Below are 19,781 nucleotides of genomic sequence, written 5' to 3' on the forward strand. Positions count from 1 at the left end.
TTTTCTTGTGTAATATTTTAATAAGTGAGAATCTTCTCATCGCCTTAGACAATGTGGACATAATTCTGAATATCTAGAGGAATAAAAGCAGGTCAGAACTAAACTTACTAGACCAGATCACACATACAACAGTTTCAAATACAAGTAGAGGACAGAGAATGGCTTTGATGTTCTGTAAAGACTCTGTCTCTCTCCATTTGAGTTATCGAGGTCACTATAAGAGTAGCTATACCCATTAAAATCAAAAGCATTTCCAGCCCTATATCCTTATTGCCAGTTCTTGTTAGGGAACAAAGGTTTGTTTTTAAAGATGGCAAATAAAAAGATCTTCAAAAAATATATCCATTACACAGAGCAATGAAATCTTTCCCCATTACTAAGAAGGAAATTTTGAGGGTTGAAGATTTTACTTTTGTATGTACATCAATCTAATCTTATATACATTTAGCAAAGATAAAGACTATAAATGTCCAGTATAAGAGAAATAAAGTATCCTAAAGAATCCGGTTCCAAGGAGGCAGATTTAGCCCAGAAAGATCCTGCAGGTCTTTCTGTGTCAAAAAAAGAAACATGTACAGACTTCATACTTGAAATTGTTAGCTACAACTACATGTTCTATAAATTGGACTAGATCTGTGTCCTCAGCAATAAAGGGTTTTCAACATGAATACAAATGGTTGTTTAGAATATAAAGCTGATCAGGCTGGGTGCGTGGGTGCCCAATTGAGAATGCTGTAAAAAATCACACTGTGCACTTTGTTAAATAAAAACTCCTAGCTTCTTTTGCTTGGAATGCTGTATTACTAGGGACTGAAGTAGACATTCTGATGCAGAGTAAGTTTCTAAGTTTAATGGTACAACTAGGTCAAGAACTCATATGTGCGTAGAATAGAGCAGGGGTCTTCTACTCTGGTATTTGAAGGCCACAGTCCAGCATGCATTTGAAGACTCTTTGAACGATAAAGACTTTAAGCCTTAATTAGACGAATTTTCCCCTTCTCTTCAGTCAAAATATGTGAAAGAGGCTCTGACAACCTGCTAGACTATGGCACTATGCGGACTGCACTCGGGACACCGTGCAAAGATTTCTAGTTTTTCTTTCCACTGAAACAGTTTTGGAAAACTGTTCATCTGGAGTTGGCGCAGCAAGTGAAGCAAGACGTTTTGAAAGCCAGGATTGCTAGCACCCTCACCGCGGTAAAACAATCAGCAGCTTCACAGACTGGCAAATAGAGCTGGTTTTGTCAAACTGGATTTACAGGGTCTACGTTAGTGGCCTAGGGAAAGTCAACAGGGTTTGCCCTCAAAACCCACCCGACCTCTACTCTCCAAAACTGTCCTATGAACTGCTGGTGGGGTTAGCAGCAGCATGCCTAATGCTTGCCCTTCTTCTTCTTGGTGCGTGTCTTCCTCTTGGTCTTGGAGTCGATGATCTGCTGGGACTGCCTCTTCAGCGCGGCCCGAGTTACAATGTCAGACTCGTCTTCTCCACTCTCTTCCTCTTCTAGCAGAGAGAAGAGAGAACATACTTCTTTTTATACACTGCATTACACAGATTTGGCAGCAACACACTGCTTACTTCAGTACTTTCATTCGTTGCTGCTGTGTTAAGGAGCCCAGAAACAGACACTAGAAGCATAATATGGATTTTAACTCTGCAGGAGGAACTAAATAAATGCATACCCTGCCGATTTAGGACAATTCTGTATGCCGTAAAGTATTTAACCACAACTTGATTTAACTAGAATTAAATACTACACAAGAAAAAACAGAAACAATATTATTGTTTCTGAAACAACGGATCCAAGACTAATTCACTTAAATATTATTACAGGGCCAATTTCCTAAGCCTACATAATGAAAAATAAGACTGTATTACTATTGAGGAAACAATTAGAAAAATGCAAAACAAGACGAAGATATGAAAACCTAAATCTTTAACCTGCAAGTGACCTTGACAATGTCATGCACAGTGCAAAGATTCCTGTTCACATGAACTCGGTCAACAAAAGGTTTTATCAGCACGCACTGGATGTGCAGCTTCTCAAAATTACAGATTTTGAAAGCATGTTAAAAATTCTTAAAGCATTCTAGAGAAGAAATTCCTTTTCTCCACAAATCCTTAGATTAGTGAGGGGCTTCTTCAGTTTCCATGTCCATAGGTTCCTCAGGATTTTATTACAATTCAGATCTTGATTACATCAATAAAAATAACTTGTAAAATATAAAAACATGTTTGTCAGGTATTAATCCTTTGAGAATTTAAAAGCTGCTATATAACTTGCAGGATTTTGTCCATGGAGGAATGGAGTTGCTCCAAATAAAAGCATTTTACATGCTTACAAACCCAGGGTTCCATCTTTTACAATTCAAATGGAAAACACAAACTACAGTAGGTTAGAATCTGGCTGATTTAAGTCACTCACCATCATAGAGGTCCTGTTTCTGGGTCTCAGGGAGTTTGATCCTCATGTTGTAGGCTGGGAGTTTTCCCTCAATGCTAGTATGGAACTACAAAGAGGAGCATTTGTGAAATATTAGTGAAGATTTATATTTTCTGTTTACTAAAATAGGAAGGCACTTATTCCTTTAGGTACCATATTCTGAATATTCTTTATGGACCTTATGGGCATTTACATAAAAAATATTTTTTTTATTAAATAAGTAAACTCGAATAATGTCCACAATTCAACAGGTTTTCTAACCCTCTATTATGCTTCTATATTGGTTAATTATTTGAGAAGGAAAACAGGCAAATGATTTGATGTTTTATTTCAATTTTGGAACCATCCAATTAATACTAATTTCTTAGAACTAGGCTCTGCAGTAGTGGCTTCTTCACAACACAGTGTAGCAGAGACTTTTGTCATTTGACAGGCTGTGAGCTTGTGTCTTACAATTGAGTTTGCACCAGCTGGAGGAGAGGCACATTTCTCAATAATGTCACGACAAGCCTGCAGGCACAAGCCACAAAATGCTAGAAAACCAAGAGAGTTGTCTCTGACTAATCCCAAACCTGACACAACTCGGGCTCAAACCTGTGACATCTGGAATCAATTCAATAAATCTTAAAGCATAGAGCTGGCTAGCAGAAGGATTACCGATTGGTATAAGACAACTCTGCGAATGATTCCTGACAGGACAGACCTCAAGGGTCAATAATGACGTGACACATGCAAAACTCATATGCTTTGCAAAATAACAAAGGTGTTGAATGATTTTAGACCATCATCAACAGAAGTCAGAAGTCAGAACACTGTGTGCCTGCACTGTCGTTTCCCAGCAGGTATGGCCTGCTGACAAAGCCAGTCTTGTTTCCATAACAAACAACTTGCGTTAAGAATTTGCCTGATGTCTCTCCTATTATCCCCCTGGACAGATGGTGTCAGCAGTCAACCAATCATTGCACATCACCTGAAAACTCTGATTTAACACACTGCTCTGAATCTTAGAATGGTTAAGACTCTTTGAGAAACCGATACAGATCTACACAGAAGTCAACCACCCAGCTAAAGAGCGCATTTCAAATTTCAGAAAAAACACTCTAATGGAATCTGAAGATGCCGAGGAATGTGAAGCACTAGCTAAATGAGGTGTATACTTATTTTGTTGTAAACCCCGTATGCTTTTCTGAACAAATTATTTATGGTATTGTGAATGGACAGCTTTAATTATGCATTTTGACAATGGACTTTGGTGCTCTATCAGAGAAAACAAGTCGTTACTAGGTATTCTAAAGTAATGTTTTAGATTAATATAATTATAAATATATGCAGCATACTTCTAGTCACCACAAAACGTTTTTTTGAAAAGTGAATATCTCTTAATTCATAACCTGCAATAACCTTGACCAAGTCAAAAACCTTTTACAATATAAAGAGATACAAACATCAGGAACATTTCATCATTGCATGAGAACAGAGAGAGACCTGAGAGCAAAAAAACCTGCTCTCCTTAAAGGTAACTCCAAACTATTGTTTTCATGCTGAGTGAAAGAAACTAGTATATCAATCACTCATTTCTAATACTTTTTGCATGCTATACCATGTCAAAATGACTCATCGATTTTGAGGATGTTGCTATTTTAGAAGGCATGGATATTTTAGCCAACGCTGCCGAAATAAACTGACAGTCGAGTAATTGTTCTACAAAAAAAGTCATCTTGGCATGTAAGATTATGAAATATGAGAGGCAGTACAACATGTTGCCAAGCTCCATATTGAAATCTGATACAAGGATACTGATTTCTGAGCCTTGTCAAAAATTAATCTCCCTGATGACACTCAGATATCATGGCTGAGAGTGTGACATTATTGGTCAGGAATGACCAACTTCAGCTATGGTTCTGTGCTAACTTGGTTTCAAGTGTCTATTTGTTTCAGGTGTTTAGAGGCTGGTAACATGAAGTGGCCTATATCTCTCACAGAATACGGTGGCACTCCTGTTGTTCCGCGGTGTTGGTGTTTAATACAAGAATGATTAAAAGGAAATTAACAGGCTTCGGATCTTTACTAAGTTTCAGTTTAGCCAATAAACTGAAACCTAGTAAAGGAGGGCATAATAAAAATAGTGAATCTTAAATATTTTTACAATATATTTTAGGTTTCTTTGTTCAGTTTCTTTCTGGGCTCTCACCTCTTCCTCCTCCATCTCCTTGAGGATGGCAGCAAGGTCTTTGCCCTGCAGCTCCTCCAGCAGTTCCAGCAGTTTCTGCTCTGACTGAAACAGCAGCTCCAGGACATACTCCTCTGAGGTAGGGGGTACCTTGACAGCCGGAACCTGGCTTTTTGGCTTTGGGAGACAGAAAGGGAGTGAGATGTTGATTGAACCTAGTTCCATGCCCTTTCTCTCATCAGGATGGAACTTGGCTGCTTAAAACGTGATTCCCAGCTCCAGGCCAGTTTGTTATCTGGCCACCACCTAAATATTTAGTTAAAAACCTGCCTATTTATTTTAGAATTATGCAAATTGCAAACTTTCAAGTTACTTTTTTAGCATTTAATTTACTGTGTGATGCAGGTGAACCAAATGAAATGTTAAGTGCTGGTTGGATTAGCAAACTAAAGCGTCAGTAAAGACTCAAGACTAGCTTCAGGAAACAAAGGCTTACAGTGAAGACTGGAAGCATCTAACAAAGCTATCTTAAAATGCATCTTTCTGTAATTGTAATTGAATTGTAAATGCTGCTCAGTGGATCTGGCATAAAATCAGTACAAACCTTATTTGCATGGTGTAACAATGCTTCAGTGTAATTTTTACCTTTCAGTATGAAATTACATGTATACACATTTATATAAATAATAGTCAAAGCATGAGTTGAATCTGGAGCAGTCAGAATACCATTGCTGCTGTTTGATTGTAGGAACAGCTTTGTCTTGTTTATAATCCTACAGGACATATTCAGGTACAAGAGGCATACAAAATAATCATATTGCTTATACTCAACACATTGTTAGTATTTCTGATGCTGGAGTAGCTACTGTATAAAAAGAGAACTGCTGTATGCAATATCTAGAACACACAGCATTCTAACATATTATTCTTGTTGATATTCATTACATGTTGATATTATGTAGTTTTATATTTTAATTTTGCAATCTGTAAAGACCAAAATACAACTGCATCTGAGAAGCGCTGCAGCAAAAATGAATAGATTCAAAGAGGCAGTTATACAATAGTTGAGAGGTTTACACTCATATAACAGAACAAAAAGTGCTTTGCATGTGCTAATTTATGCTGGACAATGCAAACCTAATTAAAAGCATAAGGAATATTGCAAATGAGAGGTCGTAGTTAGGGCTGCCTCCCTTGCTTGGTTGCTAGGAAATAACTAATCTCAGGATCTCATCCAGCTGTTTCTTAAAGGAGCAGGGGGAAGAGAAGAGCTTCAAAGAGATGGTTAGGTAGCTCATGGAAGACATCCAACACCCTCTGTGTCAAGGGGTCTTTTTCTGCTGATCTACATTTTAAAACAAATCTTCCTTAAAGAAAATCAGAATCACATAAATGCCCACATTGTAGATCAAATTAGAAAAAAAAATTATCATTTTTACAGAAAAATGAACATTTGGCTGATCCAGAGTGATTTAAATGTTGATGCACTTATTTGCAATCTCCCAATACCATATAAATCCTTACCACTGCCCATACTCACAAAGTTAGTCATTTAAAAAATGTCATTATCTGCAATTTTAAATCACGAGATCAGACTACCACTGCACAGCGATCTCTGCAGTTGCTGGTTCTGTAAGGCTCTTGCCTATAAACCAAGACCAGATATTAGATATATCAGTTTATTTTAATGACTCCATAAAGCTAAAATAGTATTAGATGTTTTGCTTGTGTGCTTTATCAGCGCAGTCTGAGCAAGAGCCTGCTGCTCAAAAGTCAAGAAGTGGATCCACCCTCTGTGCAGCTGGGATCTGTTTTGCGGAAAAGGTACCAGTTTGATGTGCTGCAGTTTGTCACTGAGGTGCTCCACTCCAGCCCTCACGGTGTTGAGGGTGCGCGTCAGCCTCTCCAGCCTCTCCTTGGTCTCGTCTCGGCGCTTCTCCTCCGCCCTCAGATGAGCCTCGCACTCCTCCAGCATCTGCTGCCCGCTGTAGGACAGAGAACGGGCATCAATAGGGCTGTCGGGTAAGAGACGTGAAATTATGGAGGCTAAGGACTGTAAACTAATTCAGTCAATTACCAGCTTTATTCCCTTACTAGACAAGCAGGCTGGCGTACAGCATGTGCTTCATTTCAAGGGCAGGGTGGAGAAAAAAATGCAAGAAAAGGTGGAGATCTGGCCAGGCGCTGTGCACAATCCAAACGAAAAGTGCTAAAACTGCTGTGTGTAGTCTGAAGACAGACGGATTCAAAAGGTTGTTGCTAGCTCTCTTGTCTGGGTTGCTTTTGTGAGTCAAAATCTCACATAAAGAAAAAAACATAAAAATGACCATAGCATAAGAATTTCTGTAGTTCCGTTTACACCAAACAACTCAGGAGGTTAAAACATTGTTCAATGATCAGAGTAACTTCTGTGAATTCTGAGGGATCCTTCCTCCTTATGGTGATGGGGACCACATGTAGTGGGGTAGATAACTCCCCAAAAACTCAGGAATATGGAAAACCTGCATATTGCAGATATTGCACACTACAGCTGTTATAAATAAAGGCAGCTTAACTTGCTTTAAGCCCCCAAGCGTCACTTGGAGAGACTGCCGTCCAGCACACTGCCTCCAGTGTGCTTTACTATGAGCTAGAACCACCACAGCACAACAGCTGCAGAATACAAAGTTTTCTACAGCTTATATAGATTTTCTTGTTAACCTGAAGTCCTGCTAAAGCACTATATAAGGTAAGTAAGTAAGGGAATGTGGACCCATATCTAGTAATCTTCCAGCTTCTGACCTGACCTTTGATCTTTTCTGGATAAAAACACCCAGGAATGTCTGCTTCTGTTGTTTGTCTGCATCTCACAGTACCCCTTCATTCTTTCCCTGGAAAGTCGTAGGTTTGTACGATATAGGTCCATTTATTCCTCCTCCTCCTGCACTTTCTCAGTATGTATGCTGGCTGTCACTTTAGCAGACAGTGCTCAGAACAGGAGTAAAGAATCACACAGTGAATGCAGGAACTCCATCTAATATGCACAGGCATCACATGGATATAGCACAGAAAATACATCACGATGAGTCACTGGGCATCTGTTTATTAACCTCCCCCACACACTTTACTAAAAGTAGACAACAAGACTATGAGTAAATATAACGTGAACAAACAGTGAAAGGTTATGCCACTGATGAAAACCAGGCAAAAATGGCTTTACCCAGAACCCCATACTGCCAGTGAAAGGAAAAATCATTAATCAGAAAGGTTCTGAGGATAATTGCCAAAAACAATGACACATACTGTGGCAGACACTACCCTTCCTAACAACGGCATTTCATGAAATCCCTTTCAGAAACTGCATGTCAGAGCACAAAGGAATTTCTAGGAAATATGGCATGCAAAAACATAGCTCATTAGAAATAAACAGGAAAAACAACATAGTTTAAAGAGCATCAGGAGAGACTGTAAGGGCAAATCCATGGCCCTATACCAAGTCATAGGTTTAACTAAGGGGACGCCTAGTGGCAGAAACATCAATACACAATAAAAGCAAATACAAGTTTTAAGAATCTAGGGCAATTAATCCGATTTACTGGTCTTGGAAAGCCAAGAGGTTTTAAAGGAATTTAGGCTTAAGCCAATGAATGATTCAATTAAATCATTAAGATCTTTTGACAGAATGAAAACCAGAATTCTTAAATTATAGTGTTGCATGTCCACTGGACTTGTGCCAGTAGGATTCCGGATGTGCAGAATGAGCAGTGCATCTGTGGGGAGCTTGTGTACCTGGAGAGCTTGGCCTCCCCGGAGTATTTCATCTCCTGGAACTCAGCCTGCAGTCGCTCCCTCTCTTCTTTCAGCCTGAGCAGGGTCTTCTCGTTCTCGCTCTTCAGCTGCTCCAGGTGTCTCTGCGTGTCGCCCTGAGAGATGAAGCGCTCCACCACTTCCTGCAGGTGCGCAACACAGACAGGGAGGAGAACAGGGTGTCCTGACTTGAGTCATAGCCGTCAACTTCGGAAATCCCTTCATTCACCTGAAGATGTAATTGTACTTCCAGTGGTCTACTGAAAGACAGTAACTGACACAGTGTGATAAAACACACCATAGCTGCCCATCAAACATCCTCGACAGAAATCACACATACCTATCACACAACACAGAATCTGAAACACACCAATCCCAGCAGGGTCTGAGAGTTCAGCTTTGTTTGTTGAGCTATGCCCTGGCTTAAATGCACAAGAATGATATTTACACAACGAATAAAGTACATTAAAATTATACATACTTCATTTCTCATTGGATTTACTAGAATGTTGGTGGGTTTGGTTATCTTTTGGTTCGGTTACATTGTAAATAGCAGTAGTCAACTGTTGCACAGAATTATGAAATAACAAGAATGAACCCAAGTTCTAATTTCATACTATTTAGTCATCGATTCACTTGCAATCAATGAGTAATTCGAAAGACCTGTTAAGTTTCTTGAAAGAAAGAATTCGTTTTGCATTCTTTATGTCCTCTTTGATTATGTCGCATATCTGAAATACCAACAATCAGGGCAGGGAAACTGTTTTGCATACAAATAGGAGCAGGTGTAAAACACCACCAAAATCCATTTAGGCTCTTTACATTAATTCTGGCAATAATTAAGCTCTACTTGAAGCTATTTGTTGAAGTTATTTATTCCAAAAAAATGTATATGTGTATATTAATGTGAATTTATACTGATTTAAAAAATACCACTGATGAATGCTGATTATTGCCAGGTTTTAATATGTATCCGGGCTCCGTCTAGCAGTCTTGCAGAACTCGCGGTGTTCATGACCCTACGAGGACTCTTGGATCTCTGTTTGCATCTTCTTGAGGAAAGGGCTTGATGGGATTCTCAGATTGTCCTCCGGGAAAGCGTACGATGATGGAGAAAGCGCGAGAGAGAGCAGTGCTTGACTGTCTCAAGCCCCCGCGATCCGGTACCTGGGTGTCAGTGACGCCGGTGGCCTCTTTGATACGCTGGAAAGCCTCCTCGAAGGTGGAGATGACCTTCTCCTCCTCGCCCACCCTGGTGCTGCTGCGGTGGGCCTCGCTGCCCGCCTCATCGGGGTGCATGGCTGCCCGCTGGGCCTGCGAATGACCACCAAGCACAGCAATACAAGGCAGTAGAACACAGCTCGGTAAGACTGCAGCATCAGTAATTTATTACAACATTATTGTAGTAGTAAAACATCCAGGACGTGCGTCCTTACAGTGCAGCAATGGCACAATTAATAGCTAAGGTACATTACATGAGAAGGCTTTTGAAGAAGCTAAATAACAGATGAACGAGTAACAAATTAACAAAGAATGCTGCTGGCTGGTGTTCATTTTCAACATCATTATCTGAACGTAAAGCAGTATTAGAGATTAAAACTGAAAAGTATCCAGGACTGCCTTTGTCCCGGGCTCAGCCTTACCCGCCTCTCCACGCGCTCTGCCTGGGCCTTCCTCTCCTCGGCTTGTTTCTTGTACTCGGCCAGGATCTGCTCCCTCTCTCTCCGCTCCTTGTAAACCTGCTCCTCCTGCCGCTGCAGCTCTGCCTGCAACAGCCACATGCACAGCGCCCCGTCGGAACACAGACACTTCCATGATCGGAAAAAAGCGCGTCTGGCCTGAACTCGGTTCAGCTGATCTTGCAAAAGTCTTTGACGTGGTTTAGGGTACGAGTTGTGGTGTGTGAGAATCTCAGACACAGTGGGCAAGTGACATGACCCAACCTTGAATCAGCACTAGAGAGGGCCTTTGCTGGTCAAAACACTGGGATGGCTGATGTCTGAATGTCTTGCATTTTCAGAAGCTATGTCTAGTCAACGAGCAAAGGACAATGTATAAGGAATGAACAAACTGAATAGATAATAACACAGCTACAAGCACACTGGTCTACAGCAGTTCCACTAGCACATCGGGTACATGAGGACAGGCTGATGTCGGTCAGACCTTAGCGGCGTCTCTGGAGAGGTGTGCATCGCTGTTCATGATCTGCAGCTCCCTGAGCTCATGCCGCTGACGCAGGATCTCTGCTTCCAGACCGTCCAGCTGCACCTGGAATGTCAGGCTCTCCTCCTGAAATAAGAAGAGATGGACACGGGGAATTAAGAGGCAGGCGGTGAAGACAAGAGAGAAAAGACTGAAAACTCTGCCCTTCATGTGAGGGCCCAAAGGCGCTTACTAGTTGCACTAATCCAGACAAGCAGATGCCAGGGTATGTCGAAAAGATAATGTCTGTAAAATCGCAGAGGTAAGCACTGCCGTTCAAACTAGAATTAGGTCACTGCCTAGAACAGATTTTAACTACAGCCTTCTACGATGAATGAGGAATCAATAAAGTTTGAAGAACTATCCATGGCAAATAAGAATAGCGTAACCAACATGAGATTTAAAATACTGGCACCAGGTGTAAATGTACATAAAGGGAGTCGAATTTGCATCCATAAACCTTATATTAAATAGGATCTGAGATCCACACCTGAAGGTGAGCTTTGAGTTTCAGATACACGTTCATGATGTGCTCTGCTTCCTGGCCCTTCAGCTGTGCTTTCTCCAACCGGTTCTCCAGCATCCGTAGGGTCTGAAACAACAACAACAACACAGCAAAAGATGTGAATGAGAGGCAACCACATTGTCCACACTGTGTACCCTCACAGTGACACTCCTAATGGATTTAAAAAATCTTCTGGCTACAAGCCTGGCTGTCCCGACAAAACCTTGCAAAAAACTCACACGGACCGTCAAAATAAGAAAACCTCTTACTAAGTAACATTAGGGAGTCAGTGAGCAAAAAGAACAGCTTGGACAGAACGTGACCAGGATCAAAAGGTTTAAAAATATCTGTAACTCAACTTCAATCCCATCCCATCTTCCTAGCAGCACTGTATCTAGCTGAGGTTGCAATGAGAGAAACAGTGTGTGGGACTGAACAACCCTTTGTACCAGTCTCACTGGTTTTCAGCAGGATTGAGATTGGGGGATGGTTCTGCCACTGAGAAAGCGCATTCATTTGACTGGGTGTTCCTAACACTGTCTTTTGCCACATTAGTGTCTGATATTGACCTCACCTCAGCTTCCTGAGTCCACCTATTCACTATAATCAATCAACACCACATTTAAAACAGCACTTCATAGCATATGCTTGGTTTCCTAACACTCCACTGTAATCATTTTATCCACTCCTGTGTAAAGAGTTGCTTTACTTTGACAGCTCTCTCTCTCTATCTATTGAACACTTTTCTCCAAATGTTACTGCTCTATTATCTGAAAGCTGTGTACAGTTACAAAAATCATTTTGCTAAAATAATTAGCCTCTTTCAGGACCCAAAGGCCTGAACATTTGCATATTGGTCATCCCCAGAATGCAGCCCAATATTAGTCTACACTCTTCTAGTGGTCAAACACAGAAGACCTGGACAAGCAAAGATGTATATAAAGATGCACCTTGCAGTAAATACTAACAATCAGAATTAGGTGCGAACCCACTAGTGGTGTTACATGAACAACTGATCAATCAGGATAACGGTGATGTTTTTTTTCATCAAACAGAAGGGGATTCATGGCAAACATCTACTTAAAAAGGGCTGCATTAATATAAAGAGGTGTGTTAACCTGCTGGGGCTGCTCCTCTGTGCCTTCTCTTTCTTTCTGTGAATAGAAGCAAAAGGTCAGTGACAATGAATCCCCAGGTCATGTGGTTTCAAAATGTTTTGGTGGGGACAGCGGTGTTATTTTAAGAAAAACAAATTTTAGGATAGAAATAAAGACTTCAGTTGCCTGGCAATTTGATTCATTTTGCACTTGAAGAGCCACATTATTTTTGGCATGTCTTAAGAAAATAAATAATGAAATGAATTCATTAATAAATAAAAAATAAATACATAACTCAAAATAAATAATGCTGTGATGCATTTTACACAATAGTCTGCAACCTGGAACACCCAAAATGGCGTGAACTGCTATGCAATGGGAGTCTTATTTTTCCAAGATGAAAATCTAAAATGTCTAAGTCTCCCAACCATTCTGTGCTCACATCCTAAAAGATCTACATAATGTCCACAATTTGCATTTCTGTCTCAGAAGTACAACTGTGCTTTGGAACCACCTAATATATAATGTATGTACATTCTGTTATTAAATTTACAGAATTGTCAGTCCTGATCTTCAGGCTTTTCAATGTATCCAGACAGTCTGATTTTTCCATGCCTCACAGCCCAGAGCAGGCCTAGTCTGAAAAACTTAAAAACACTTCCTAAGATCAAACATTGCCCTCTCATTGAACATTTACCAGTATATAGAATTTCTTTAAAAATGTTGATGTGATTAATTATACCAAAATATTAAGCGGTTACATCCAGCACATCCGAGCAATGCCAGGTACAAAAATTCTCTAAGCAGAACAAAAAGAGAATGAACTGCATCAATGCTGCCACCATTCCCAGCTCTGTGGATCTTCATGTTGAAATCCACAGTCAGCCATTCTCTGGCTCCCCTCTGACAAACCTTTCCTGATGCTGTGCATGGGAGACTATGACAGACTGAAAGAGCCAACCATGGGTAAGCTCCCAATTGCCAAGGCTTGTCTGTAAGAGTTTTCAAGAAATATAATAGGTCTATTTTAAACTTTAGTAAGCCAAAGTGCTGTGCAACTGCTATTGAAATTACCATGCTACATCTGGCCAGTTTCCCAAAGGTTTCATTATACCGCTAATTTAGTTTCCCAATAATTTGTATCAGATCTGAATCCCCTGCCTTTCCATTTGATTTACTAGCTCTCATACAAGACGGGATAGCTTCCCAGCTTTATGACGACATTCCAGCAAGGAATAAGAGAGGTGTGGGCCGGGATCTCTGCCCTGGTTGCTGCAGTTACCTTGGCCTCCTCAGAGCTGGCCTCAGCCTCCTGCTGCAAGGCCTGGCTCTCCTGCTGCATCCTGCCGTACTGCTCCCGCAGCTCCTCCAGGCGGCGCCGGCGAGTCTCGGTGCTGTGCTTCAGAGCATTCAGCCGTTTCATTTTGTCGCACACCTTCTGGTCCATGATCTGAATCGCTGCCTAGGGACCAAGCATAGACAGGAATAAGGTGAGATAACAGCTACCTAAGTGCGTTTCAAGACTTGTTTCAGCATAACCAGTTTATTCCTGAACAGAACAAAACCAAGGCTGCGACTGCAGTACAGCCCGACAGCCAACCTGACACGTTCAGGTTTTATATGCATGTGTTCAAATTACACAAGAAAGAAAATTAGTGAAAAAACAGACCTAGTATTAAAATTATTTTTTTAGATTTTTTTTCATGTACAATGATGGGCACTGTCCTTAAAAGCTAGAGCTATGCAGGTTTTACAGGCAATTTTCTCTTAACTCCCAGTTACTCAGTGTGCCAGTGGCTTTCAGGCTATCTGGCCGCCTTACAGGAATTCCCTCACCTTCCCTGTCTTATTCCTCAGGGTGGCACTCTCTGCAATGCGGTTCCGGAAGGCATCCTTTATCACATGCTCATCTCCCTGCAGAACCAGACAGCACATTGCGGAAAGTTAGAATCTGTGTTATATCTCCTCTTCCATCATCCCCTCAACCCAGTATTCCCAATTACTGTTTCACCGGGTTCTCAGCTTCACATGGGCCTTGTTCAGAAATGCAGCTCTCTGCCAAATTCACTGAAAAATTATCTTTTTAACTGCCCTTCAAAAAATGGACTATGGGCTAGGAAACCACCCTGTGCATCGCTGTCATTTGAACCTGACTTAAACCAAGGAGTTCACAAAATAAAACTTCCTTTAATGCAATTAATTAAAGGGGGGTTGATGAACCCCAAGCTGGAACTTGAGAAGTAGATGTTTTGGAAGTATAAACTTGGTCTTCCAAAGAGATCCCAGCCTAGACTCCGACTGTCCCTGGTCTTCCAAGGCCGCAGTGTGCAAAGTTTATTAGCCCCAAGTCTAGATTTGTGAAGCACAGAACCAGAATGCGGATGTAAAATGATCCAATCTCTATCCCTGCCTCACGTGAACTACTCGGCAGGACCAATCTAGCACAGACACATGACGGCTGTTTGTGCTGCGAGGCAAGAGGCCAATGGCTTCTTATCCTAAACCATCTTACTGCTAGGGCTTCAGCCAACTTCTTATGTAGCCTCTTGTTCTCCTGACGGAGCTGCAGGATGGCTTCCTTGTTCTTCTTGATGGTCCACTGGGAGCTCTCATAGTAAGCGCTTCTGTCCCCCTCTGTGAGTCAGAAATGTCATACTTAAGACGCTCCACTCTTCCTCAATATCAAAACCATTAAAAAATCTACTGTAACACATATTGTTGCAGTAAATCACCACCAGGCTCTTTTGTGCTTTTATTAGAGCTATGCAGAATGGTTTTCCCTGCACAACGTGCTTTAAAAATGCAGTGTAGCTAGCAGACGTGTGGCAGCTTGGACACCGAAGTAGCTGGTATGAGAACAGAAACCACCTGTGTGGTTTTGGACGTTTCCACCATCCCCACCCCCACGGATGAACACGCATTGCACAGGCAATGCTGGAGAACAGAAAACAGTCAGCACCAAGGAGATGATGAGGAATAATGACTCTTCTGGGGTACAGAGAAATCGCGTAACACTGATATTGTCAGGAGAGCGCAGATATTACAATAATCCGCCGGCATCTCGAACACACAGGTGATTGATTCATAATAAGGCGTGCAAGGCGTCCTTCCCCAGAGCCGTCAAGTTGGTGACGCCCCCACTCCCTCCCATCATACTATGATCTCTCCTAACTTCTTCCTGTACCCACAAGGACTGTACTCCAACACCACTACACACACGACATGTAAGCCGAAATTGTATTGTCCCTTCGATAGCTCAGTAAAACTGTATTAGTTGTAATATTTATTAATCACCATACTATTTTTGCACTGTTCCCCGAATTACCTTGCACTGTTTTTGTCCTGTTATATTTTCTCTGTTTGCGGATTTTGCACAGTTTTGATTACGTTATGGTAGTACAGGTTACTGTTATTGTTATTGTGTTATTCTATTGTCTTATCTTCTGTCCTGTTTATATACTGCACCTGAGATACTAATGAGAAACACTTTTCATTATACTACGCACCTGTGTAAGTATAATGACAAAGTTGAATTGAATTGAATCTGGTGCGCAAATCTCCCACTTTCTGCGCGGCCCCCACCCAGCGTTAGCTGCAATGTTTTAGTTTAGTCATGCCCTATAAACATTGAAGGCTTGTCCTTCCAAGCGACTGATATGGTCCACGTTTTATCATGACAAGTTCTTGCCAACTCTAACACTCTCCTTACATAATCTACTATTTATGTACTACTTACTGTACAGTACGACTGTACAGTAAAAGTCGAGATAAAGTGCCTACAAAATCAACTTTAACTCACACCTTTGTTAAATTACGCGAAAGTTGCCGATTTTAAGTTAACACGTTTCTTTAAAATTGTATTTTATGCACCGTGGTGCGTACACTTAATTTAAACCAGACGCACTCAAGTTTCTAGCTAAGGGACTTTGACGCGTTGAACTGCTTCCCTCAGATGACAGGCTAATATCAGTCCAACGTTAATGAAAAGAAATACCTACCAAGAAGCTGAATTTTCCTCTGGAGCTCCGATATCTGCTCGTGTAGAGGAGGCTTAATTGCGTCGGTATTAAACGAGAGAGGCATGTTTACCAGGTGCGCCTTGAATGTGAAAAAGATAATGTGAATAACCCTATGCCTGACGCCGATAACGTCAAGACCTAGCAGCCAGAGCTTTCGGGTGCCACCGTTATTTCAGTGTGCTGCGCTGGCGCCGAGTTTCGGAAAAATTAATTTCTCCTCTTGTAAGGACTCGGGCCTTCTTCACTCAGCTACCTAGGCTGGAGCTGTGAAACACTAGGAGCTTGTCTGGGTGCCCAGCAACAGCCATCCGTCTCCATGGCTACAGTGGGAGATAAACAAATCACGTTGCCAGGAAAATGTTCCACCGCAATGCATGCTGGGCGTTGTAGTTGAAGACGATCATGGCCGTGCAAACTACTATCGCCTACACCGAGCACCTTTCAAAATACCCAAATGCACCTCATTGCACTGCCCAGATGCGGAGGTAAGGATTCGCATCGCTGGTTCTTGCTATCTATCAGTGTTTCTAAATCTCCTTACGTTACAACAGCTACCTATCTTGGAGAACTTCGTAATTGGAGCAGTTTCGTCCCGTTTGCATAACATTTCAACAACCTGCAGCTGGATTCCCTGCTCCCTGCGTTCAAAAGATTTGAACTTTAAATGTAACGTCATTAAAAGTTACAAAAGTTACAATACCCTTTAATGGGTATTGTATCCTGCTGGATACAGACATTTTGACCAGCTGTGGGAGGGGCTAGGAACATGTGTTTTTTTATCCAATTAAAACATACGAGGGAGTCATGTGTTAAGGGCTTAGGTCATGTGATTTCATCTGAGCATTCTGGGATAGACTTGTCACTCCTTTTTGAATCTGTCATGATGGAAGATGGAGAAGGCTTCACTGACCATATGGTGAGTACCTGTATTTATTTTATACATAATGCAAATTTTGGGGGCACATTTTTATAAGCTATTCATTTTTAAGCATGATATGACATGTTAATGTGAAAAAAAGTGAATTATATTTGTACTGTTCTCCAAATCTGACATTAAATATCTGTATCCCCTGGGATACGTTGCCTAAATGGGGGCGTAAAACAGTCATTAATAGCACTATGGGTGCCTGTTCTTTTAAAGGCCATAAGTATTGGATATTAAATAACAACAAGTGAAATGCGTTTTTTTATTCTTTCATCACATAAAGGTGCATTATTGATTAACTTTAATATAATTTACTATTTCAGGGAATTTCCACAAAGATATTTTATAGTAGGCCTAGGAGAGGGATTCAGCCAGTAGTCTTGCCACCTGATGGCTCTTCAGATTCAGAGCAAGGGACGAGTGAGGAAGATGATGAAGCCTATGTAGATGCAGAAGGCCGAAGAGAAGATAGCAGCAGTAGCAGCGAGGATAGCAGTAGTGACAGTAGCTGTAATGATGAGGCAGCAGAAGGAGGACACCCGTCCAAACAAATTAAGAAATTTAGGTGATGTAAACCAATAAATAGGATATTGTTGATAAAGTAACACTATATACTGTGTGTTCATGTGGGTGTGTGCACTTACTGTACATGAATGTATGCATGTGGACTGGAAACCAGACAAAAATCTTTTATGTCCAAGACTGCTAACTGACCATGAGAATGTGTACATGGAAGTAATACATGTTATTTACAGAATATATAGTGAGCAAAAAAGGGGAGTGTGAGTGGTTTCCAATAAACCATTATATATTTCATTCCTTTCTAGGTGGAAAAAAACAGATTTTGAACACCAGTTAGCTGCAACACCAACATATTTAATGGCACAAGATGGAATCTTTTCTCCACTAACCTATTTTTCCAAATTCTTTGATAATGAGATTTTTGAGCTAATTGCTGATCAGACCAATCTGTACTCATGTCAACTGATTGGTGGAAGCATAAACACCAACATCAGTGAAATCAAAGCATTCATAGGTACCAAATTGTTCATGGGTATAGTGAAAATGGCTGCAGTGGAAGATTACTGGGCCAGTGATACAAAATATGACAAAATAGCAGATGTCATGCCAATTAAGCGCTTCAAATGTTTGTCCAGAATGCTTCACTTTCAAAATAACCTGGTCTGAGAAGACCGGCTGGTGAAAATCAGGCCTGTGATAGACCATATGAGAAAGAAATGCTCTCAAATTGAAAGTGAAAATCAGTTCTCGATTGATGAAATGATGGTGCCTTACAAAGGTCGAAAAGCTGGAAGTCTGCGCCAGTACCTACCTGCCAAACCCAAGAAATGGGGTTTTAAGATCTTTGTGTGCGCTGGGGTATCTGGTTTTGTGTATGACTTCTTCGTCTACACGGGGAAGTCTACATTTGATGGTGCTACACAAATTCCACTCAAAGAGTTTGGTTTAGGGGCCAATGTAGTTTTGCATCTTTGCAAAACCGTCAGGAACCCCCCTGACTGCATGGTCTACTTTGACAACTTCTTCACATCTCTCAGCTTGCTAACCTATTTGAAGGATTCCATGGGCCTCAGAAGTTTGGGAACCATTCGAAAGAATCGTTTGATGGGCTGAAAACTGGAAGATGATCGAGAACTACTGAAAAGAGTAAGAGGTAGTTTTGATTACGGAGTTGACAACGATGCACAGCTTGCAATAGTCAAATGGGCTGACAGCAAAACAGTCACCTTGGTGAGCACATGTGCTTCTGTGATGCCTGTAGGTGAAGTGAAGCGCTTCTCAAAGAAGAAGGGAAGACAGATATCTGTCCCATGTCCACAGATCGTGGCAGAATACAACCATCACATGGGAGGTGTGGACTTGGCTGACATAATGATTGCATTATATTGCACTCCAGCCAAGTCCCATCGGTGGTACCTTTGCATATTCTGGCAACTGATAGACCTTGCTGTCAGTAATGCATGGTTGCTCTATCGGCGTGACGCAACAGCAATTGGTCCAGTAAAGCTGAAGAAACTGAAGGCCTTCAGGCTAGATGTTGCCAAAGGTCTCATCTATCCAGAAAAACAAAAAAGAGGCCGGCCTTCCCTAGGAAATGAGAATGATGCACCAGTGACGGTTGTCAAGCAGCCAGGTCCCACGGCCTATAGATGAAATGCACTATGATGGAAACAGCCACTAACCAATTCTGTCTGTGAAAGGGAGATGCAGGATGTGCCCTGATGGATAGACCTCCATCATGTGTGAGAAGTGTAATGTGAGGCTTTGCATTGTCACTGGACAAAATGCATGCAACTGCTTTCATCTTCGATGAAATACTGTTGAACATAAGGACAGGTTCATAGTACTAGTATTAAACAAACAATGAACTGTTGCAATTTTGGGCCCAAATGAATTGGGGTTTTTGTAAGATTTTTCATTTTTTAACAGAGTAACTTGTAAGTTTTAAGTTTTAACACCAGTTGTAATTTTTTAAACACCAAAGCAAGTAGGGATAAGGGTGTATTGTATGTTTGGCATTCATTTTTTAATGAAACATAAAAAATTAGTGAGTTTTAATAGTTTTATGGTTCTTTTGACTATGTGAGCAGTTGCCAAAAACAGTTCAGATG

General features: G+C 41.1%; 1 protein-coding gene across 1 annotated transcript; it reads right to left on the reverse strand.

The window, feature by feature from the left end:
• On the reverse strand, positions 1-16,287 carry odad3 (outer dynein arm docking complex subunit 3). Its single transcript, XM_088932203.1, has 14 exons — positions 16,203-16,287; positions 14,717-14,838; positions 14,041-14,118; positions 13,487-13,666; positions 12,226-12,261; positions 11,093-11,194; positions 10,564-10,689; positions 10,044-10,166; positions 9,568-9,714; positions 8,383-8,543; positions 6,443-6,599; positions 4,636-4,791; positions 2,427-2,511; positions 1-1,504 (listed from the first exon to the last, which is right to left on the reverse strand). Exons 1-14 carry the CDS (start codon positions 16,285-16,287, stop codon positions 1,374-1,376), a joined length of 1,689 nt encoding a protein of 562 aa, XP_088788329.1. The 3' UTR covers positions 1-1,373.
• Positions 16,288-19,781: the final 3,494 nt, after the last annotated feature.

The sequence above is a fragment of the Atractosteus spatula genome, chromosome 14 (genome assembly GCF_055471065.1).
Source record: "Atractosteus spatula isolate fAtrSpa1 chromosome 14, fAtrSpa1.hap1, whole genome shotgun sequence".
Taxonomy (NCBI): Eukaryota; Metazoa; Chordata; class Actinopteri; order Semionotiformes; family Lepisosteidae; genus Atractosteus; species Atractosteus spatula.

What these genes read in the sequence shown, in the direction of transcription:
- odad3 (XM_088932203.1), bottom strand. Translation starts at nt 16,287, where the DNA reads ATGCCTCTCTCGTTTAATACCGACGCAATTAAGCCTCCTCTACACGAG. An exon ending in CCGGCGTCACTGACACCCAG is followed by an intron (nt 8,544 to 9,567) that starts GTACCGGATCGC and finishes GCGCACCTGCAG; the next exon opens with GAAGTGGTGGAGCGCTTCAT. An exon ending in AACTGCAGCACATCAAACTG is followed by an intron (nt 4,792 to 6,442) that starts GTACCTTTTCCG and finishes TGTCTCCCAAAG; the next exon opens with CCAAAAAGCCAGGTTCCGGC.